At 35.7% G+C, this 23,602-nt stretch overlaps 2 protein-coding genes across 3 annotated transcripts; one reads left to right on the top strand and one right to left on the bottom strand.

Moving 5' to 3' along the window:
* The first annotated feature begins 574 nt into the window (after positions 1-574).
* LOC103935707 (bifunctional TH2 protein, mitochondrial) lies at positions 575-5,044 on the top strand. 2 transcript variants are annotated; one of them, XM_048577238.1, is made up of 8 exons: positions 575-1,008; positions 2,060-2,168; positions 2,312-2,602; positions 2,734-3,160; positions 3,303-3,566; positions 4,060-4,413; positions 4,676-4,727; positions 4,841-5,044. In XM_048577238.1, exons 1-7 carry the CDS (start codon positions 695-697, stop codon positions 4,696-4,698), a joined length of 1,782 nt encoding a protein of 593 aa, XP_048433195.1. In that variant the 5' UTR covers positions 575-694; the 3' UTR covers positions 4,699-4,727; positions 4,841-5,044. The 2 variants fall into 2 exon arrangements, with proteins under 2 accessions (XP_048433195.1, XP_009343791.2); XM_009345516.3 differs by having other exon boundaries at positions 4,060-4,727.
* Positions 5,045-13,496: 8,452 nt separating this feature from the next.
* Positions 13,497-17,584, bottom strand: LOC103935706 (inositol phosphorylceramide glucuronosyltransferase 1). The gene is made up of 10 exons (XM_009345515.3): positions 17,127-17,584; positions 16,688-16,808; positions 16,375-16,560; positions 15,717-15,880; positions 15,018-15,125; positions 14,759-14,896; positions 14,549-14,686; positions 14,139-14,406; positions 13,897-14,020; positions 13,497-13,786 (listed from the first exon to the last, which is right to left on the bottom strand). Exons 1-10 carry the CDS (start codon positions 17,385-17,387, stop codon positions 13,645-13,647), a joined length of 1,650 nt encoding a protein of 549 aa, XP_009343790.2. The 5' UTR covers positions 17,388-17,584; the 3' UTR covers positions 13,497-13,644.
* Between the last annotated feature and the right edge of the window lie 6,018 nt (positions 17,585-23,602).

The following is a 23,602-nucleotide window of genomic DNA, read 5'->3' as shown; positions in this document are numbered from 1 at the left end:
TTTCAAAATCGTATTCTGTTTTAATTTTATAAAGAGTAGGATTAATCGAGCTAGGCTGTAATATTGAGGTTACACCATCTTGACTAAGTAGTTTAACCTGCGTAATATTAAAGAGAGTTAATTACAAAGTACACTCTGGAAGTTTAATGTCACTTTCACAAAACGCACAGTTTTTCAATTTTCTCATATTAATATTTACAACATCAAGTTGTTAACAGTTCAAATTGTTTTAGTCCTCCGATCTTAATTAAACACAAAAAAATGACTTGAAATGTTAAACCTTTAATACATGGATTAGTAATGTGAAAAAATTGAATCACCCCATCTCAATGTTATTGTAAACTTTGTCAATGTATTTTGTAATTAACTTTTTTGTTAATTAGCTTTAAACTTCATTTGTACATCCCACATAACCCTTATTTATTTATATTTTTAAATATTTTTCAATTCAATTGATCTGACAATATAAAATTTAAAGAAATATGTGAAAATAAAAGCGATGTGTGGATAACTTACATCAAGTGCTTGAATACAACCGAAGGCGAAAAACAACCTCCATCTCAGGTTACTGGGCAGGCAGCAGACTAAAACTTCCCTCTCTTTTCACACCACCCCCCACTAAACCACACGCAGACACAGACACACACACTCTCTCTCTCTCTCTCTCTCTCTCTCTTCCCCTTTCTTGATTTTGATGCGCAGACTCTTCCCTCCAAACCCAATCAAAACCCCAACTCTCTTCAACTCCCTCCGTCTGCGATTCAACTCGCTCCGATCCCACTGTGCCAACTCAATGGCCTTACCTCCGCCGAAGTCAGCCATGGCTTCCGCCGTCGTCGACATCGAGGCGGGTCTCGCCCGCCGCTTCTGGATCAAGTTCAACCGAGAATCGATTTTCGCTATGTACACTCCCTTCTCGCTCTGTTTGGCTTCTGGGAACCTCAAGATTGAAACTTTCCGCAATTATGTTGCCCAAGATGTTCACTTTCTCAAGGCCTTCGCTCACGCGTTAGTTGTTATTGCTTTCTTTAATTTCACTTATTGTTTCTGTGCGAATTTGTTATGTATTTTTCATTTGGGGTTTTGGGGACTGTTTGGTTGCTGGGAAAATGTTGCGATTGAATCTGAATCCGAATCTGAATCTGGGTTTGTTTAATATTTCAATGACCCTTTAAGTGTTTAAGCAATAAAGATCGATTGTAAGTGTGCCAAGAAAGTTTAGCTCGGAGCATTCATTGTAATTCTTTGATTTTCTTTTTTGTTAATTTGGAAATATTTACTTCTTTTTTTTGAGTTTTTATAAGTTAGATTGCAATTTTAGGTAGAAAATTTCATGAATTGCTTGAAATTGCAATTTACGGTTTTACTCCTAACACAAATGGTAAAGGTTTGGTAGAAGATTTCATTGTTGTGGTCTTCGTGGTGACGGGAAAATATGGGAAAAGAAAGGAAACTAGATTGTTAGTGTGGAGTTTTAATCAATAGGAGGAAAAATGTATGGTTTGATGAAAGCTCAGTATCGATTATACTTTTTCCAGGAGATGGAGTTCTTATGTTTCATTTTACGGATTTTAGCTAAAAATCAAGAATGGTATTCTTTTTGTTTATCTGTTATTGACTTCTTGCTCTGGTTGGTTGCTGAGGAAACATAGGAAGCGAAAGAACAAAACTTAAATCTTAGCTTTTGAATGGCTATAATGGAGAGAATTATCCTGAAATTTTGTTTAGCATAATTTAATTGATTGACTAATTTGGGTGATTCAATAGTTCTTTAGTAATAGGAGCAACTAAAATCATATTTGATTTCAATTTTTACTTTCATTCCTTTCTTTTTTTTCAGTCTTCTCAGCAACCAAATGGAGGGTTAGGTATTTTGGAAATATTTATGTGCATTGGATTAGGTAAAAATTTTGTTTTTTTGTTTACGCTGAAATCCAAAATAATATAGAAGATAAGAAAATTTTTGTTTTAGGTTTCTTCAGAACTGGTGGAGTTGGATTTGTATATGTTGTTTTGTGCGATTTATTTGTTTGATCTTCTTTTATGTATGAATATTTAGGTATGAATTGGCAGAAGATTGTGCAGACGATGATGATGCAAAGCCTGTGATTTCTGAGTTGAGGAAGGCAGTTCGGCAGGAGCTGAAAATGCATGATTCGTTTGTGAAGGTACGATGGAGGGTTATTTTATCTATGACACGGGAGGAGACATGTAAATTATAAGTGATCTGCAATCATCCAATTGAGTATTTTGAATGCAAATGTTGGCAGAGTTACTTCTTGCATTGTCTAAAATAAAGAGAGCCATGCAGGGATGGGGTTTACAGGGTGCTAAAGAGACCCCTATCAACTCTGCTGCCGTGAAGTACACAGATTTCTTATTGGCAACAGCCTCTGGAAAAGTTGAAGGAGTCAAGGGTCCTGGTAAACTTGCAACTCCATTTGAAAGAACCAAAGTTGCTGCTTACACCCTTGGCGCTATGACTCCTTGCATGAGACTGTATGCCTTTCTTGGTAAAGAGTTCAAGGCCCTTCTGGATCCCAACGAAGGCAGTCACCCGTACTTGAAGTGGATTGACAATTATTCTTCTGAAAGTTTTCAGGTTCGTCATATCACCTTGTTTTCTTCTGGTCAGTCTGAATTTACTCTCCTGATTCTGATCTGAAAGGTTGATACATTACATAAATTGCCTTCTTTTACTAACAGTTCAATTACCGTTATCGTTGAATTCAGGCATCAGCTGTACAAACCGAAGAGTTGCTCGATAAACTAAGCGTCTCTTTGACAGGCGAGGAACTTGACATAATCGAAAAGCTTTATCGCCAAGCAATGAAACTTGAAATAGAGTTCTTCTCTGCTCAGCCCCTTGTTCAGCCAACTGTAGTTCCTCTGATCAAAGAGCATAACCCTGCAGAAGATCGGCTCGTGATATTTTCTGATTTTGACTTGACTTGTACAATTGTTGATTCATCTGCCATTTTGGCTGAAATTGCAATAGTAACAGCACCAAAATCTGATAAAAAATCTGATCAACATCAACCTGAAAATCAGATTGCTCGGATGTCATCAGCTGATCTCAGGAATACATGGGGTCTTCTTTCCAGGCAGTACACAGAAGAGTATGAGCAATGCATAGAAAGCATCGTTCCCACTGAAAAAGGTATAGTAACAATTACTGTAGTCTTGTTTGCTATTCATGAATGTTCAACTTTATGTTTGAAGGCGTGAAAAATTGTTACAGTAGCACTTTTGTAAAGGTTACTTGCTCAGGTGTGACCATTTGCCTTTCTGTGGTTTTGCAGCGGTGTTTGACTTTGAAAAGTTGCATAAAGCACTAGAGAAACTTTCAGATTTTGAGAGGAAGGCAAACAATAGAGTTACAAAGTCAGGAGTGCTCAAGGGTCTTAATCTTGAAGATATAAAAAGAGCTGGTGAACGTCTCATTCTTCAAGATGGTTGTATTAATTTCTTCCAGAAAATTGTCAAGAGTGAAAACTTGAATACAAATGTTCATGTTCTTTCATACTGTTGGTGTGGTGATCTCATAAGGTCGGCCTTTTCATCAGGTATACTTTCCTTCTGAATTGTTACTTTATTTTTGAGTATGCATTACTCAAACCCAATTTACTCTTATTCTCTTGTTATGAGATAATAGATAGTTTTATTGTCTCGATCCCTATAGTATATCCTGATTGTTATGAACAAGCCGGGTTGTTTATTAAAGTATGATTCTTTGTGCCTCTGCAGAAATTGACTTGAACTTGATCCTAAGAGAATCTTATGTTTCAATGTATTGCGTCTTTTCTAGGCACAGTTTGAACAAAAATATTTTCATAAGACACCTTGAAGTTGGTATACCTAGATTTAGAGAAAATTCTGGAACATATGAGTTATGGGAATTTATTGGATATAGATTTTGCCATTGTTCAGAATCTTTAGAATGTGACCTCTGGTGGACATATAAGATTTCCGGTGTTGACATTTGAAGTGCATATTATATCACCCTTAGCAACTTTATAGACATGCCTGTCATTCTTGTTTATGTGTTGTTTGGAGCAGGTGGTTTACCCGAGCTGGATGTGCATGCAAATGAGTTTACTTTTAAGGAATCCATATCCACAGGTGACATTGTTAAGAAGGTGGAGTCTCCTATTAACAAGGTTCAATCTTTCAAAGAAATATTGAAAAATTGCAGCAATGACAGAAAGAACTTGACCGTTTACATTGGAGACTCAGTGGGTGATTTACTCTGTCTGCTGGAGGCAGATATTGGTATCGTAATTGGGTCAAGTTCAAGCCTTAGGAGAGTGGCGACTCAGTTTGGGGTATCTTTTGTTCCTTTGTTCGCGGGTTTAGTTAAGAAACAGAAAGAATGCACAGATGGAAGGTCTTCTAATTGGAAAGGGTTAACCGGTATTCTTTACACAGTGAATAGTTGGGCGGAAATACATGCCTTCATTTTGGGTTGTTAGAATTCATTTTCTTCTTTCCGGTTCTTATGCACTCAAACAGCGTGCTTGGACAAACGAATCATATTCATATATAGTGGAACACAGATTAAAGTTGGTGTCTTGTCAAAAAAAAAAAAACAAAGATAAAAAGTTCGTGGCTGATTTTATAAGGGCCACAGATTTGCTGCTGTCTTGCTGTTCTCTTCTTTTCTTTTTGTAAACAGGGGGATCTCTTTTGGAAATGTGATGATGGCCAATTGGGGTGCTGTAAACAGGGTACGGGCACTTCTCCTCCGCTTCTTTCATCTTTTTCCTCGGGTCTTTCACATTCGGGATTATTGTAACCGCGTTTTCTTATCAGTTTCTTGAAATCCTCTTTTTCTTTTCAGGTATGGAGAGTTCTCAGGCAGCAATGAATTCAAACAGAGATTGTTATATCATCATTTGTCCATATAAACATTTCAAGTTCTGTATCTGTAATTTTGTTAGCCGATTGCTATTCGATATTTCTGATGAATGGCAATTTCAGAGTGTATTTCCGGTCATGTAATACTTGCGTCCTACTATAAATGCAGATGCAATTGTTCATGTCAGCTTGTTGGATCTATTCGTTGTTTTGGTTGGGTCCCCATATTTTCTCATAATCCACTGTTTGAACTGCATGTTTTGCCTGCTTGCTTGCATCACACTCTTAGAAAGAATGTAAAGAAATTTATACATTGCTTCAAATTGGAAATATCCATGATATGTATTATTGGATTTAGAATCTTAAGTTGAAAATATTTCTGTTAAACATTTTTGCTCGCAAACGCTTAAATTGGAAAAGTTTCTATTATATATTATGATGAAATTTTTATTAAAAATTTAGTTGTTCTTTGAAACAGGTGATTCTTCTAAAAAGCTTGTCTATATGCCTTTTTAATTTAGAGAAACACTTTTGCCAAATGTTATTGGAAGCGCTTATAGTTATTTAAAGTAGATCTAAGATATGCAATATTAAATTTAGAACCTGAGGGTCCTAAATTTAAAACTTGATGGTCCTAAATTTAAAACTGATGGTCCGTTTAAAAATGTTTCTCTAGATAATAATTATTATGATAAACGCTTTACAGAATTACGTGTTTTTGTAATTCTAAACCAGTGCTTGTTTTAAAAAGACTTTTATGTACAAACTAGTCATACGGTTTAATAGTATTTTTCTTCACTTGTAAGTGAGATAACTTAAGTTGACTCAGATGAATAAATGATGAACATCGTTATATACCAAATATAAAAAAAAAATCCTTTTTTCTGTCAAACTAGTCGAAAGCACTTATAGTTGTCTACAAGAACTTTCAAAAAAAGCTCTTAGACGGCCACGTGATTCTTGTGTTTCGACAAGTGGAGTCATAACAAGTCCAACATCAATGTCAAAGCAATTGGAGGGGATGAAATATGAAACAAAAACTCCCTAATAATTATCTAGTGTATAGTGCATAACGTATAAAATGGCATACAACAAAAGTATGGCAAACAAATGGATAAATAAGTGAAGTAAAGACAGGTTGACCACTACATCTTATCATTTGTGTATGTTTTGAACTAATAAAACAAGGATGATAATTGATTCCATGTAAGGAAGGCTTAGACAGTTGATTAATAGTAGTGTGTTCGTCTTTATATCTGATCTTTTTATTTATTTATTTATTTTTTTATGAATGATAAGATACGACAAGTTACAATGATACCTAACAGTGAATCATAATTTAGTATTTGAACCCAAGGACGGAGCTAGTTATTATGTTATAGGCTCTCATCTCATGGCCAATAACCTAGTGCAATTTTAGGGAAAAAAAAATAGAATTTACAATTAATATGTAGCATAAATTTATGAAATACAAAATTTTTGCCCTACCCTAAATATAATGTACACTCCATGCTCCAACAAAGAGAATATATTAACACACACCTATATAGTTTCTAACTCCGTCTTGGATTTAACTCAATACAAACATATATCGTTCTCATATCCATACGAGTTAATTCTGAAGCCTCTTCTACTGAAGTGAAAATTGGACACTGTTAGACCACAGTTGTGTGCTCGAGCTCATTCCCCAACACATGGGTAGTAAAAAAACTTCTATTTTCTTTGGTCACATTAGAGTTTTCAAATCTAAATCTAACATACTCTTACCCTTTATTCTATACTCCCTCTCACTACTGAGCTATCCCTAATAGAAATTTCCTCTTTTCTTTTAACTAACAATTCCTACTTTTTATCACACATAGAGCATCTTCAATGGATTCTCTAAATGAGCTAGCTCACCAAAATATTAGGAGAAGTTGAAAATTTTCTTGAATCACACTTCCTATCATACTCCTACGATATCAAAACTTCTAGGAGCTCCTAATCTAGGGATTGAGAAAGGAGCTCCTAGCATTAATTATTACAAAATTAATTTTAAATAAAAATTTTAATCCTATTGGTTCACAATTATTATGACTCCTTAAATTAGAAAGTATGATTGGGGTTGAAATTTTACAAGGAGCTCTTAAAGTAACTTTTCATTTAAAATTTCACTCGAGACTACAGAGCATGATTAGAAATGCTTGTGGTTGTGCATTAAATTTAAAAGAATTTGGCTTCCTAGAAATTCAATTTTCTTTCCTTTTTCTTTTTTAATGGTGCCAAGGTAGAAAATTTTGTTTGGAGGAAATCGTGATATATGGTGGGGTAGTTTGCCCAGTTGTACGAGATTATTGTTTAAAAACTGTTTAGGATTAAACCATCATCGTCACAGTTAATGATGTGCTTCGTTCTGAAGATTTCATAAAATCATTAAGTTGAATTTCTTTTCTTTTTTAAAGCAAACTTTCGAGTTGGGTTGTAGCTTTTAGGTTCTGAATTCTGATGCTCTTAACCTCCGTGTGTTTCGACATGTTCCGAAATCCGATTGGTTCGTGAGTTTTTTTCAGTTGCATCTGTAAAGCTGATTAGATTAGCATTTCGTCTGGAAACCAGATCCCCTCCAGATTCAAAGGAATTGAGTTCAAGGATCAAATGATTCAGATCATTGAAATTTAATACAACGGTTACAATTATTATAATTTTTAGAGGATCACTGTTTGTAGCTATTGAATCAAATTTTAATGGCCCGAATCGTTTGAGAAGTAGGTTCAATTTCTTTAAATTCACAGGGGATCCGGTTCCTTTGGTCCGACCCAAAATTAGGTTTTAATTAATAAAAAGTCCCCCACTTTACTTGAAACATCCATCAATCAATCTGAACAAGTCCAACAGACGTGCCCTTGACTTTGTTAATTCTTGTCCTTAATCCTTGTTAATTATTCAAACCCCATGTTTACAGTAAACCCTACCCACTTACGAGTCCTTACAAATTAATGGTATCTATCTCCATTAACAAAAGATATAGAATACGTAGAGTTAACAGAAGATTTGACGGAAAATTAAGCATAGTAATTTTTTAGGATTTATGAAGTTGATCCCATTTAATGAAATAAGACTTTGTTGTTATTGTTGTATCTCCATTAATACGGATGGAGGATAATAAGTCCTCGCGGCTAGTTCAAGTGGTGAGAAAAGTTGAACCGGAAAGTAATGAGAAAAATCGAAATAATGAGTTAGGATTAAGGTTTAAGATTCAATTTCTTCAAAATGTGATCAAACAAAGGAGGATGAAAGTGTATATGCATGATGAATTAGATTATTATTTAATTATTAACTAAAGAAACAAGGTTGATTATATTTTATGCGACCTTAAGCAATACTAAAAGTTTATACCATGCCTACCTTGGAATAATGATTCTAAATTATTATGACAAGACAGATATAAAAGAATGAGTCGATGATGTGATTCTTTGTCATACATGATAATAGGACATAAGCATCCCTATGTTTCTTTCATAGACTCATAGTACATCATGAAAATGACGAATTTAACCTAATGACAAGGATTTAAAGAAAATTTGTTAAAATTATCAAAAATCAAATCTTGAACTAATCAAAATTAAAAATTGACGCCGTCAAAAATTGAGGACATAGCGACAAATATAAACAATGTACTAAAAGACTGATCCTTTCAACAATTGAAATTGAAGAATTGAAGACCATTGACACAAGTCACAATACTTACTCCATTTAATCTAATAAAGGTTTTAAAATAAAAATTTATAAGTTCTTTGAAATTGAAGTTCTTTTTCTTTTTAATAGAACACCCACCATTTACGAGTCTAAAGATTAATTGATAAGCAAGAGAAAACATCCGCATGCCGGACCCCGATTCTATCACTGGAAGACGCTCGAGGATGGCTCGCACAGTCAAAGAAAGAAAACTACAAGAACCTCTAGAACAATTACATAAGCAACCAAGCTAATGCTGCCAATTCTTATATAGAATGTCTCAATTAGATGCAATAACCGAGAACTATCTAGTGTTATTGTTATTAAAACCCTAGTGATTGACTTAATTAGAGGCCAGCTTAGGTTGTCCAACGGGTAGGTTTTGGCCAACTAAAGCTCAAAAATGAATATTGTTTTTGTTTTTATTAATGTTTGGTACGTGGATCCAAACTGGATAGGTCACCTCAGATTCCAACTTTAAATTATAAGGGAGGGTGTGCTTCTTTACTTGATGGATATTCCTATTATCCATAGACACATCGAGGACATGTGAAGTAGGTCCTCCCCGTGTACGTACGTGGCCTAAATTATATCATTTTCACACCTTTGTTTCATCCGTCTCATTATATAAGCATGACCAACCACGCCAAATTGTATGGCTTCACCCTCTCTCTCTCTCTCTCTACACCTTAATTCTAATTTCTACCTAAGTGACCAGTTTCTGAAGGATTTCATAGGATCAGTCTCTGTCGTCGTTCAATTTCTTTCTTTTGGTGTCACTGAATTTGTACAAGGAAAGATGGCGATGGTGCTTCAAAAGCTGAGAAGAATGTCATCAAGAGGAGATTATCAGTCTTCGATGTCGAAAAGTTGCGGGCCGGAGGAGGATGAGGAAGAGGAGGACGGTGAGAGGAGGATTTAGGGTTTTCATCATCTTTCAGCCATGACCTAATTTACAGCTGTAAAGAAAGGTGATGAACTTAAGGAAATGTAAACTCAGGCAAGTCTGATATTCTTGGCTTATCATATATGATATATATAAAATAGTTACTTATATCATCCTTAATATTCCCTGACCTCTTTCTTTCCTTTCTTTTCACCGGATGAATGACCTTTTCTCCTGATTCTCGGCTTGGTTGCCAAGAAATTAATTTATGGAGGAATTGCTGAAATAAATTATGGCAATCTGTTAGCTCCTGTAGCAGGTTGAACCGCAAATAGATATAATTTTGTGGTTTCTTTTGTTTTTCTCTGATCTTTATGCATGTACTAAAAGATTTGCTTCTATTTTACATGAGAGTAAGATTTTTTTTCTTATTGATTAATGAATCATTGACTACTTGACACCTCACAATTGCCAAATTCTCAAATTTATTAATATATATATATCTGAAATCTCCACATCCAGATTTTTATACAACATTCGAGCATTTCTGAGAACGAACTATGCGCGTGTGTACGTCTTTAAAAGGATCAAGGATCTTGATTAGTTTTGTATCACTAGATAACGTGAAGGAAAATTGAACCAGAAGATAATGTAGTAAGCACTTTCTAGTTTGTGACTAAAATATGTGACCCCGACCATTGTTCCCCGGCACATGCCTAGCTAGGGCATAAGAATAAAGAAGATTTGAGATCTCTCAAAAAGTGAAGGGTGGGGAATAGCAGACATGATAAAATGTTGACGAAGTATAACTGGTATATATGGCAGGGCAAGCTCCAAATAGTTGGGAAAATAAAAAGAAGAAAACACCTTGGATGATGTATTGAACTCCTCCTTAGTATATAACACGCAAAGTGGACTACTGCAAATGCGATGGTACCGGTATATCTAGGCATTCTATGTTTGGGTAACATAAAATGTGTCCTAACATGGAATGCCAGTCAATATGCAAAATATCTACATTTTCTAGAAATTTGGAAAATGCTGCATGCGTTTACTCTAGGCGAGTGCTTTCTTTACATCAATAATAAAACGCCACGTAATTTTGTTAACGGTATTTGCGTATGTATAGTGCATTGATGATATAGTAAACTATTATCTTATACTTTCTTTAAAAGTAAGTACGCACAGTGATTTCAAAAACTTAATTTCCATCTAGCGTAGAATTATAACGCGAATTCGTATCACGCTAAACAAAATCTAGTATGGATTCGTAGACCCTTTACCAATACAAACTTAGAATTGTTGAAGAATCCTAAAAGAAAATGAGGAAAATAAAAGGATTGATTGGAGGATAGGGATTTCTTTCCCAATGATGCAATAGCAAAGAAGCAATTTGAGGGTGAAGGCTAATATACGGTTTTGGGAATCAGGTGGTTTTAGGGCATGTGGGGTCGCTGAGTGCCTTATGGGTCCCTTGAATACACATAGCTAGCTACCCGTTTTTATTTGAGGCATAGTAATGCCATGGCTAAATGATTGTGTGTTAGGTTATTTCTTTCTCATTGTATAAATGAGAGGTCTCCTCCCCAGCCACACCTCCTATTTCGTTGCCATGTTTGTAAACGCTTCCTCGCTCGCTTTCCCTCTTTCCTAGTTCATATCTATCCCTGTTTCTTTAGCTATATATGTTTGAAAGCGAGCCAGAAATACAACTGTGACGGTACACAAAAATGATAAAACAATATAAAATGTTCTCTACATTAAACACTTATCTACATGAAAAAAAAAAAGGACATTGAATGAGATCCACTCCGGATCTCTATGTTCGTTGTCGGGGATCGAGAGATTCGGATTGTTCAAGAGAAAGAGAAAGAGATCTAACTGTTCAATTTTTTTGAGTTTTTATGATGGAAGTCAGTGTGATGATCTAATGGGGATCGTAGAAATTTAAATTGAGTGGTCCAAATTTCTCAATTTACATGCTCTGAACAAAGAGATCTGAAGTGGATCTCAATCCCTTTAAGTTTAACCTTCATGGGAAAGATGGAATCTTTTGGTACTCCAATATCTTTCACATAGTAAAAGCCATAACATAGGGTGGGGGTGGGGTGGGGGTGGGATGTGGGGGGATCTGAATTTGTAGCTTTTTCTGCATCTTTTTTTCATGTTAATATTTATAGTACATGCTTATCCACTAATACATACACTTTGGATAAGGACGACGAGGGATCACTACTAAAGTCTAAACCCTCCATCATATTTCCTCTTCATTTTTTCCTTTTCATTATTTAAATGTTGAGTTAGTCACCATGTGTGTCACCTAGTGCCAAATGACATGCAACTACAAAGGAAAAAGAAGAATAAAAAGACAAATCCAATTTGATTTTTCTATTGGTCCGTGACTCATCATAGACTTAGTGATAAAGCTAAAAAAAAAATGAAATAAATGACCGTTCATTTTTCACTGAGAGCAAATTTTCTGTACTTATTTTGAGTGTGACATTTACGTTGTCTTTATTATTGATTAATACATGTTAGGTTTATAACAACAAAGTTATTAAGTTTATTAAGACATGTCAATTGATAATAAAAGCACAAAGCTGCCACATACAAAATAAATACAAAATATTTGAACTCTTTTAACCTGATTGAGATACAGAATCCCATGAGCAAATCAGAGAAGACAGACCAACTTCTAGCACCAAATCAAAACTCTTGTTGTAGCTTTGACTTGGCATCTCCTTTTTTTCCCTTCAAAGTGGCAAAACAATGATGAACCATTATGCATAAAAATATTGCATCTTGGTGAACAATCACATTGTTTGGGGAGTCCGTACAACTTCAGGGTTTATTAAATTCAGCGAGATGGATTGGTTCAAAGAGATTTTTGAATCCAAACGTATGGATTGATTGAATTCAAAAAGTGTGTTTCCATCAGTAGAGGGGCCGGCGACGGCTAATGGTGGGAGACTATTTTTAATTATTAATTTCCTTAACTGTTAAAGCATAGTGAACACCTCCACGTTTTTACGTTAAGATGATTCCACCTCTGCAATTCCATATGAGAGAGAGACTAGTAGGATAATCTGATCAAGAGTTGATAAGGCCACTCTCTCAAAGAACCAAGCTCCTCTATGTTTAAGTACACTACATGGCTCCACGTACGTACACTCCGCTAAGCACAAGATCGGTTTGGGGTTACTTAAATTTTTTTTTAAAGCAACTTGTTAAGGAAGTTGTTTGGTAAATGAGAAAATAAATACTTTTTTTTCAAAATCATCGGTCCAAAACAACAGAAAGCAAAAGCAACTCTATACATGCTTCTCAAACAAACTTTTTTTTTCTTTCATTGGAGTAGATGAACAATACCAACTAATTAAACCTTCATATTAACAATCATATCCTCATCTTCTGTTTTTGTTTCACAAAAGCACTTTAAGCATTATAGTTACCAAACACTTACCTACTTTTTTTCACATCTGTTTATTCTCACAGCACTATGGAAGCAGTTTAAAAAAAACACAGCAATCCTAAACTAGCCCTAAAGCTTTTCTCAAAAGCAATTCAATGTAGGTCGTAAATACAAGCCCTACTAAAGCTTTTCTCCAATTCAATTCAATTATAGACCACGTTAATTCAGACATCTTTTTTTTTTAGTACATCGATATTTTTACACTAAGGGAATGGGAAGTTTGGTAAAACCACATGACGGACAACCTAATTTGGTATCGAATTCGTCATCCACAAGATTCGAACCTAAAACATCTCACTTCTAAATGAAAAGAAATCTCACCAGACCGTAGTACTGAGTAGCTTAATTCAACCATCTTATAACACATTATTTACTTATTTTTATATTATATTTTAAATTCATAGTGTACGTACCTCATCGTCTGCTCGTATCAGCTACCCTTATTAAATTTTATCCACTGATTTTCTTTAGTTCATTTGATTGTAAGGGTGTGTAAGAGGTAAAAATGAGGCTCATTTTGAATGATTCAAATAGTAGCTAGGTGAATGTAACAAAATTTCTTGCATGGAAAGCAAAAGAAAATTCTTAAATCAACATACTTTCTGCAATACTTTACAAGCTAATCGTAAGGAGTTCCATGTGAAACAGGTTACAATAGAAGGAATCAAACACTGGTTACAGTTACATGTTTACACAAACTCGGTTTGCTCGCCGGTCAACAAAACAAACACAAGCTCCTACTTCTCGTAGCATCTCGGTCTTCGAAGCCTCTCAAAAACGACCTAGTTGCAAGGTGCTCTGAAGCATATGTCATGAAAGATGCCAAAACTAAGCCTCCGACGACCATCAAACCCAGCCTGTTAAATGTCGTAGTAATACATATTGTCATTCATCGTTCTCTTTGAATCGTATTCTTTTCAAAGATGAATAAGTAACCCAGGAAACTATAACTGGTCAAGCAAATTACCGTAAAAATAGAGCTGTTATCCCGAAAAGACATGGCAAAGATGGCGCAGCAACGGCCAGAAAAGCCATTCCTAGCCCATAATAGAATGTAGCATTATCGCATAAAGATGCTTGCCGTTGATGACCTACAACAAATACAATAACCGTTGTTTGAGTTAGAAAACAAATAAACAATCAAACAAGGAACTAATTAGCTGAACTTGGTTGTGAATGTCGGCACCAGATTAATCCATGCCAACTTACCTTTTCCAGAGTCATAATCAACTGATTCAGGACCAGAAGGCGAAGTTCCTGCTTGCACTGCTGTTGTCTTTCCCCACTGATAAATTAGATGCAGATACCCTCCAAATAATATAAAGAAGACTGTGAATGTCCACTCGTACATCAATAGCAAACCAGTCCACGGCATAACTTGTCGAGGCACAATTGCAAGAGAAAGGGCAAGGGCCACCAGGGCAGCCATGAAACAGACAACAATAGAGATCCCACCCAAGTACACCGGCACCTTGGTCTGCAACACATTAAGGATTGTTTCACAGCACAAGTCTTTACGGTAAATTTGGAATGTAAAGAAGAATTTATCTTATAATGAGCTTGAATGTCAAAGCAAATTGGGCCAATCCAACAAACAAAATTGAGACAAAGGATCTAACCTGATGATTGGGATTGATGGAGGATGACGTAGAAACAACAGTATAATTAAGCGTCCCCATAGATCTGATTTTGTAGTAAATGTGTTTGATTTGATCATACAACGAATTTCTACACAATGAGCCAAAGTAATCCTTTGTCTGCACCAAAATTGACACACCTTGATATCCAGAAAACAAAATTTAGGCCAAATTGATCATGTAATTACTAACCTGAACACAAGACCGATAGTAACAAAATAGTAGAGCACAAAATGGTAGCAGGAAAAGAAACTTCACAAGAAAAGCATCATTTGGATTTCCGCCACCTCCAGTTCCTGGAAGGGTTTCCCTAAGCTGTACCCTAACATTCTGCAGTATAAATGACAGTCATTGTTTACAACCTCTTTGAATGCAAAAGTTACAGTATAATATTAAAATGGAAAATCAGACAACCACAGAGATAAATAGAAAATTGAATTCAAAGCAATACCTGCCAGACATCAACCGGTTTCAAAAGCCAAGAAGTCCACCAATCCCAAGGTTTGAGGGGGCCCAGTGTATAGTGAATGACATGGAGTTCACTTTCATCTACCATCCACTGAGATTATAAAGCACAAACAGATTAGACACCTTAATTGGCATAAAAAATAGAAATCAAAGGTCCACTCCAATTTGGCCACTTCATATGTGTCATCACCTTATTGCTCGAAAGGACAAACTAAAGAAAATTCTAATCTAAAATATAGATATAAGACAACGTTACTGGTCAAATTTGGAGTTCCCTCTTCAACTATATATATGGGTCGGAAAGTAGCACCACAGAACCTGTGATATTCTTGGCAATATGGGTCGGAAAGTAGCACCACAGAACCTGTGATATTCTTGGCAGTTTTTTTATCCAATTAGCTTCACATGCACCACTTAAAGAGTTGCTTTTATTTTATCTTTAGATTCTCGTATAAAGGTTGTACTTGGGTTCCACCCCTGAGGCTTCAGTATTGAAAATCCAATAACATCTCCAATGCCAAAACTTAATCCTAACGAGTATACAATAGAAATATTATCTCCTTCTATAGTACTTTACATTTGGGAGTAATTGTACAGGCATCAATATCATGCATGGTAGTGGAGACATGCAAACTAGTCGATCAGCATTACTATAACATGTTGAATAGCTACTGATACATACCTTGTTTGCCAGCATATAAAGACCAACATCTGCATTGTATAAAGTGGAAAGTCGCTCCATTTTAGGAACTGGTCTAGACTTTCGCACCTCTTGCGATAAATTTGGCTCAAAGACATGGGCGTTTGGAAAATCAGAATAATATGAATTCAGAAACCCCTGATCTCCTGTAATAAATAATGAGGCACATAAAAGTTTAGAGAGAAGGACGACTATAATGGATTAGAGCTTTCTCCAAAGAATACCTAATGACTGAGAAACATGTAATACACATTATAACAATCAACTTGACACTAAGCATGCACTTGAGTATTTAACCAGGGATATCAAGGAACTCGTGATACCACGGAATTCCTTTTGACAAAGTGACATGTATATCAGAAATTATTTGAGCCATTGACATAAACAGTGCAATCTAATTTAATCTGAAATCAGTTTCTACAAAACCATATAAATAAAGTTGAACTAAATTCCTTTTCCTAAACATAAACTTGACTTGAAAGCTCGGACTTTTTTCTCACTTTGAGTTTGACAATTCATTTACACTCTGTTCAACAGTACAGATCAATTTTATATACCATATACAGATGGAGAAAGAATTATACTGAAAGAACTAGCAGGTATTGCAAAGTGATTAAAATTACATGAAGAGTTACGTTACCTCCAGTGTAAGAAGGCAAAGTGGTCACTTGTCTCATCATGTCATTAAAAAGAGTTTCCGATGGTTCCACTACCATCACCCCAGAGTTCAGCCTCTCAGAATGCTTCAAGTTAGCACAGAATTTACTGCATTTGAAAAGATCCTCAATGCTCTTGACAACAATAGTATCCGCATCAAGATACACAACTACATAATCAAACTCCCGGAGATAAGAAACACACAAAAAATAGTAAAACTTCAAATTCTTAAAACTAAAAATATTGCATCCTTGATTTGTTATATCACATGAGAGCTATGATATCAAAGATTTTACCTTTCTTGTAGTTTGTCATGTTAAAAATTTTGAGCTTTGTGTAGACACCCCAGAACCTCGTCGGTCGAACTTGATTAGGATTTGCCAATAAACTAATCTTCTCCACTATCCATCCATCAGCCTGCACAATCATTCACCAAAACTAATCAAATAAAAAATCTGATTCAGGGGTTGTTTTTCGAAGCTCAGACTTCAGTCAAACAAATAACCAATTCAGGATAAAGCACCAAACTTCAGCTTTTTCCCAAATCACTTTTCGATTCAGTTAATCCGTATTCATTTAAATCCAACTTCACAAAAACCAAAACTCGAACTCGATTTAGGAAAAAGCAGCTTTTTTTCTAAAAACACTTCTCTAAAAGCAAAGTCTATCAACTCAACTAAAAGCCTAAACTCAAATCAATTTCCTTAATTAGAAACAGGAACAAATATTAATTACCCGGAGAAGCTTCATGGCGTAATTGGAGACGCCATCAGAGACCAGAGCCACCATGTCCTTGGTCGATCCAGTGTCCCGTATCGATTTCCCGAGGACTCGAACGCCCAATAGGAACTCATCTCCGTACAGCAGCGTGACGTAAGCCTCCGGCGAAGTCTGGCGCCGGGAAGACGACGAGGACGAATCAAACGCGGCGTTTTGTTGAATCGCGGCGGCGGCGAGCACAAGCGCCGTGAGCACAAACCACGCCTTGAGTCTCATTATATTGACCCTTTGAATTTGGTTTGATTTTGCTTTTTCTCGAGAAAATTGGGGATTTTCTCGAGAAAATCAAAGAGTTTGGGATTGGGAGGGTTTTTCGTTCGAATTTGGGCTTGATTTCATTTTTTCATGGGGGCGCGTGTTCTGTGTTGTGTTTGTCGTCGCTGACCTGGCTCAGATGGTCTAACCAGTTTCAAAGTATAACAAAAAGATATCCATGGATCCGCTTTAGGTCTACGATACCATTTTGAAAATTTTAGATTTGATTTTCGTAAATTTTAATTGGGAAGTATTATTGACATTCTAAAAATTTCATTATACATTCCTTACAAGTGTATTTTTCTTTCCTAATATAGAAAATTTAGAGTGTAAAATGAGATTTTTAGAATGCTAATAACAATTCCCTTTTAATTTTTTAGTTTCATACATAAACATTGACGATAGTTTAAAAACTGCATACACATCACTTGATTTTAAAATTTAGTAGTATTTATTTTTATTTTATGAGTGACAAGTTTTTATTCCGATTTAAAATTATTGAATGATTGTTTAGTGTTGTAAGAAAAATAATGTGTTGGCTCTAGTAAATGAATAAATTAGCAGACTTGGAAAAGTTGTGTTAGCTTCAACATAATGAACTAACCAGCTTTGGGGTGGGAACTGGTTTTCGTGTGATCTTATCTGAGATCACTTGTAAGGGAGGTATATTTGAATATAAAGTCTCTCACATAGAAGGTAATACCAAAATAATATATCTACATGTGGGAGGTTCATTGGTAGCATCACTGACTTCTTTTGTGTTAAAAACATCACACTTAGTAATAGGTGATCAAGTGAAGACAATATAGGTGATTGTCGTGGAAAGCCAGATGATGTTGGTTGTGGAGACACTTATTTACCGTATGAAGATGGCATATGTAATTGTGTGATGAACAGAGTGGGACAAATTTGTAGTGTTTCTTTGAAACATGAATTATTTCATATATGAACATGAAAATAAAGCAACAATCAATTTATGGAGTTTTATATAGGTGATCCAAGGAATTTCATAATCTTTGAAGTTATAAAATCGAGTGGTGTTATACTTACCTTATTGTGTGACAGCCCGTCCCGGATTATTCGTGCTGCAAGTGTGAAATGACGGTTTTGCCCCTAGTGGTTATGTTTCGTTGTGTGGTTGTTTTGGGGTTTTGGTTGGCTGCATTTGGGCCACACACATACCCACTCTCATCCTCACCTTCTTCCCTATCTCGTGCCTCTCTCTTCTTCTTCTTCTTCTTCGTACGGACAAAAACCAAAGCACTCGAAAACGTTACAGATTGAAGTAGAAAACTATATCTTGGTGTTCGTGAGGTTCATACGAGTTTAACCATACCCATTTTAGGTAAAAAATCCTTCGATTTCATGTCGAACCATGGAACCCCGATTTTGGTCACTGTTCATGCATATGTAAAATGTTGTTTTTCAGGGAATTTGAAGCTTGTAGGAAGCTTAGTGAGGTCCTTAGGAAGCTCGGGGTGGTTTGTTGGAAGGTTTTGGATGTCGGGATCATGAGTTGCAGGTTTGGCTGGATTTTGTGAAGTTTCTTCGACGAGATTCCGTGAATTTCAGGGCTTGAAAGTGGTAAGGTTTTGTTCTACTTGTTGTAAGTTTCATTTTGGTGCAAATTTCATGAAATTTGGTTGAAAATCAAGTGAGAAACAAAGGTTTGAAAATTTCCCGTTTTTCCGCGCGACAGCGACGGCACCGGAGGTGTGCCAAAGAAGATGACGGAATATTCCGTCAGTTTGGATGGAATATTCCTAACGGCGTTAGGTTAACTTTAATGGAATCTGTTAGTTTTAACGGAATATACCTGACGGCGTTAAATGGCGCCGTCAGCGTGCTTGGGACGTGGCGGCGCATGGCCGGCACGTGGCGGCGCATGGCCGGCACGTGGCGGCGCGTGGGAGGTCAGAAAATTATTTTAAAAGTATGGGGATGTTCGTGAGGTTGAGTAGATCACGTTGGTGTATTCATACACCCCATTTGAGCATTGTATGAGAAGTTGTTACCTAGTTTTGGCTATGTGCTTTAAATTGACGTTTTTATAGTTGTTTCGCATATAGGTGAGACCTATCCCGAGGACGAGCACAGTCACTCGAGGTAAAAGGGTTACGACCCTTCCACATACCAGTGAGTGGGCTTTTGGTTTTCCGTATATACCTATATACTGTGGTTTTTCCCATAAAATGAAATGAAATGTGTATATGTTTTAAATGCCATGCATAATGTTTGCCAATCTAGTTATGCATTAGTAGTTGCATATATGTATGTTTGGTGCTGCGGATGCACAGGTAAGTACCAGGTAAGTTATGGTTTATTAATTTAATTAGTAGTTGTGAGATGCATAGAGAGCTCATAACCTGCACCCCCAGTGTTAGTGCTCCCGCCCAGAGTAAGGCACAGTCATTCACTTGATGTTCACCTCCTGCACCACACGCTCATCTTGGATCCAAGTTAGGTGCACAGTCTTGTCGTACATATCACTATAGGTGGTTTCAACTCGTAGGTGACCCGCGATTATTCGCCCAGTCTTCACGTGATCGTAGCACTTGAGCGTATTCATTTACACCCAGTCATGTCGTACAAACCACTTTGGGTGGTTCCGACTCGTGTGCAGGTATAGTTAGTGAGTTGGAGATTTGAGCTCTAGATTCAGCCGTACAGGTCACGTTAGGTGACTCCGGCTGACATATTTCATTGCATTGATTGGCATTACTTGGTTTACTTACATCTTATGTGGAGGCATTCGACATGGCATATTTTTTTGAGCATGTTTTGTATATATGTGTATATTCTATTTTTCTGGAAAACTATACAGGTTTTACAACGAGGGGTTAGAACTTTGATAATGAAATGATTTTGAAAAGCTTTGTTTTTGCCCACTCACACTTTCTGTTTTGCGCCCTTCCAGGTTCTAGTTTGGATTGCTCTGTTGGTGGCTCTCGAGGGATTCACGGCATATCTGACAGATTATCACCAGTGTAGGACCCCCTCTGGGTGTGTTTTAGTTGGTGTTTGTTCCTCTGGACTGCACCAGGTTTTTTTTGGTGCTCTGAATATTGTTTTCACCCTTACGCTCGCACATGTATGTTAACTACCCTGTGTGTAGTTTGGTTTTTATTTGTTTGTACTTTTATTATTATTCTTAGCTTCCGCACTGTGCACATGGTTACGCCGCCCTCACGTGACGGCCAACATACCCTGATTTCGGTTGGGGTGTGTCATATCGTCTTATCTTCTTATCCACCTTATATTTCCACCCTCAGTAAAAAGTGAAATAACACATAAACTATCTCTTCACCCACCAATATTCCCAAAACAACCCTACATATATAATTTTTTTGGTAGATTTAAAATAGTTATATAATTTTAAAACGCAATTATTATTAAGACCTTGGTTTAGTTACTCCGCAATGGAGGATGGGAGACATTTTTGCTGACGTGAATTTGTTCTCATCATCTCTTTACACCCTAGCCAAACTGTCATCGACATCCCCAAATCCTCAACCCAAGCGCACCACCACTACAAGAAATCGAATAATATGGGCATAAGTATTTGCCTCTAAAAACCCCCAATAGGGGTAAATATGTTGAAAAATTGCCCCTAATACAAAGGAGGGGCGGATATTAGATTCACCCCTAAAAGAGCCGTTGCTATTGTTATTAGATGCAAAAAATGTCAAATATCCGCCCTTAATGTTTTTGTTGCCATGTTGGTAGGTTTTATAAATACACATCATTACAGGCAAAAACATCTGCCCCTAATACCTTTTAATTATATAAACAAATAAATCGAGAATATAATTACATCCGATCCTAATACTTTAAATTATATAAAAATAAATAAATCCACAATATAATAAATGCATTATCCACCTAAACGTCAATTATTGGTTTTGAATCATTCAAAATATTCAAACCCAGCATGATTCATCTTCTTCTTTCTAGATCTCAAAATTCTCCATCTCTTTCAATCTCTCAAGCTTTGAAGATTAGATCTCTAAGTTCATCTTCTGATTTTGCAGCACCACACGAGTCTTTTTCAATTAACAACTGTTCATTAACAAATACAAAAAGAAAAAGTAAAACGTAACAAACAACAAAGCCAAATTACAAAGTCTACTAATTGTACGAACAAACAGAAAAAATCAATCCTAAATTTCAAAATCAATTAAACATATAAGAAAAATCAATAAACAAAGATTAACACAAGGCAATTACCCTTACAATGAAAATTCTTGAGAACCTCCTCCCTATCAATCATATGATAGTTCTATTCCAAACTATTCATGAAATTCTCTTCCACTCTAAATTATTCAAAACCCCCTCAAGTATACCTGCAAAACAAAAAATTCAGAATGGAAAAAAATGCTTCGATCAAACCAAATTAAACAAGATTTATCTTCTCTCTAACAAACCTTTCTTTCGGTCATCTTGGATAGCAAGGAAAAAAAAGACAACAAAAGATTATGAAGAATGAAAGAAAGAGAGGATGGGTTTAAATATGCAGGATGGGAAGAAAAATGAAGGAAAACGCGAAAAATGATGAACTGTGCGGCATTGGAAGAGGGAAGAGAGAAAAATGAGGGTAGTGGGTATGTATTGGAATTAGGGTTTAGATAAATAATGTTTTTTTTTTTTTGGTAAATTGTAATATCCTTCATTTTTATTTTTTATAAAAGCTAATTAGTAATTAAACACATCCGTCTTAAATACAAAAATTAAAAAATTAAATTAATAAGTACAAAAAAAAACATCCGCCTCTAATGAAAAAATAATTAAATTTAAACAATTATTAGTTGAATTAGGGGCTAATTGAATTCGTCTCTAATAGCTAAATTTAGTAAAGGCAGTTTTTTCTGCCCCTAAAAGTGAAAATTAATAGAGGCAGTTCATTGTTTGTCCCTATTATTTTAATAGAGACAATTGCATGTTTTTGCCCTAATGAATACTATTAGAGGCAAAATTTTATTTCTGCATCTAATATTACACCCCTTGTTAGAAGTTGATTGTGTTAGTTAGCTCTGTAGCTTGAATGGTAAGTCTCTAAAGCTCTATATAACAGACCAAGCTATGCAAATGTAATTCATTCAGTATTCATCAATACAAAAGATGATATTTCTCTCATATGTTCTGTCTCTAAGATTCTTTCATTTGTTCTTTAGTGTTCTTTGAAAGTCTTGAGTTTTCTGCATAATTTCATAATGATTATCAATATTCACATTTTCTCATCTCAAACATACCAACACCCTCAAAACCACGCCACACCAACACCCAATTCCCCGCCTCGGTCACCAACCATCGCAATACCACCAAGCCTTAAAGCCGCTCTGGTGCAAAATCTCTATTATTATCCACTTTAATATAAATCTTTTGTGAAATCTTCCATAAAATCCTCTATGAAAACCTCATGACGAGAATTCTGACAACTCACTCAATATTGTGTTCTCCTTCCTCCACTTTGGTTCCTTACCAACCAAAGAATATGAAACCAGTAAATGCATGGATGGGAAAACCAAAACCACCAGATCTTATTGCAATGACCATACAAATACATATCATGACAGGGATTTTTCATTGCATTGAACTCAAGTTATTTGTATTAACATCGTGATTTATTTAAAGAATTCCAATCCGTACGCACGCTATTAATATTTCTGAACCTTGTGCTGCAATAAATTGAAAGAAAAAGTTAAAAACATTCATAAATCAGATGAAGAACACTTACACCTTACCAATAATCTCCACAAGAACAAGTCCCATCTTTAAAGTGATGAAATCTACTAGCTTCACGTACCATGATCTCTAGTTTTTTTTATTAGAAATATGTATTTAATAGCAACATGACAATCAATGCAAACCCTCAAATTCTTCATCACCCTTTCTGGTACACCCCCAGGAATGTTCATTAAGGCAAAAACAATCGCCAACTTCTCAATATGATGTTTTAGGTTTCAAAACTTCAACGTATTTAACTAATAATTATGTGGCAAAACTTGATTGGTTAGTCTTTAGGTTTTTGGAGGTTATTTTACAAAAGGATAAATTTGTCAATAAAATTATTATTTCCAAGTGGGTGAAAAAAATAAGACAATGAAGTGGGCTTAACAACATTCTTAAAATATTACGTTTACTTTCAATATTCTAGCCGCAGATGTAAACCTTTTTAT

Source organism: the organism of the source record quoted next, unplaced genomic scaffold (genome assembly GCF_019419815.1).
Source record: "Pyrus x bretschneideri cultivar Hongxiangsu unplaced genomic scaffold, Pyrus_bretschneideri_v1 Contig11, whole genome shotgun sequence".
NCBI lineage: Eukaryota > Viridiplantae > Streptophyta > Magnoliopsida > Rosales > Rosaceae > Pyrus > Pyrus x bretschneideri.
The sequence above is the reverse complement of the archived record's forward strand: the minus strand, read 5'-3'. Positions and strand labels throughout refer to the sequence as shown.

Coding starts and splice junctions, on each gene's coding strand:
- LOC103935707 (XM_009345516.3), top strand. CDS start 695: ATGCGCAGACTCTTCCCTCCAAACCCAATCAAAACCCCAACTCTCTTC. Junction 1,009..2,059: donor CTCAAGGCCTTCGCTCACGC/GTTAGTTGTTAT, acceptor ATGAATATTTAG/GTATGAATTGGCAGAAGATT. Junction 2,169..2,311: donor TGCATGATTCGTTTGTGAAG/GTACGATGGAGG, acceptor AGAGCCATGCAG/GGATGGGGTTTACAGGGTGC.
- LOC103935706 (XM_009345515.3), bottom strand. CDS start 17,387: ATGAGACTCAAGGCGTGGTTTGTGCTCACGGCGCTTGTGCTCGCCGCC. Junction 15,881..16,374: donor TTTGCCTTCTTACACTGGAG/GTAACGTAACTC, acceptor TATTTATTACAG/GAGATCAGGGGTTTCTGAAT. Junction 14,687..14,758: donor ACTATCGGTCTTGTGTTCAG/GTTAGTAATTAC, acceptor ATTTTGGTGCAG/ACAAAGGATTACTTTGGCTC.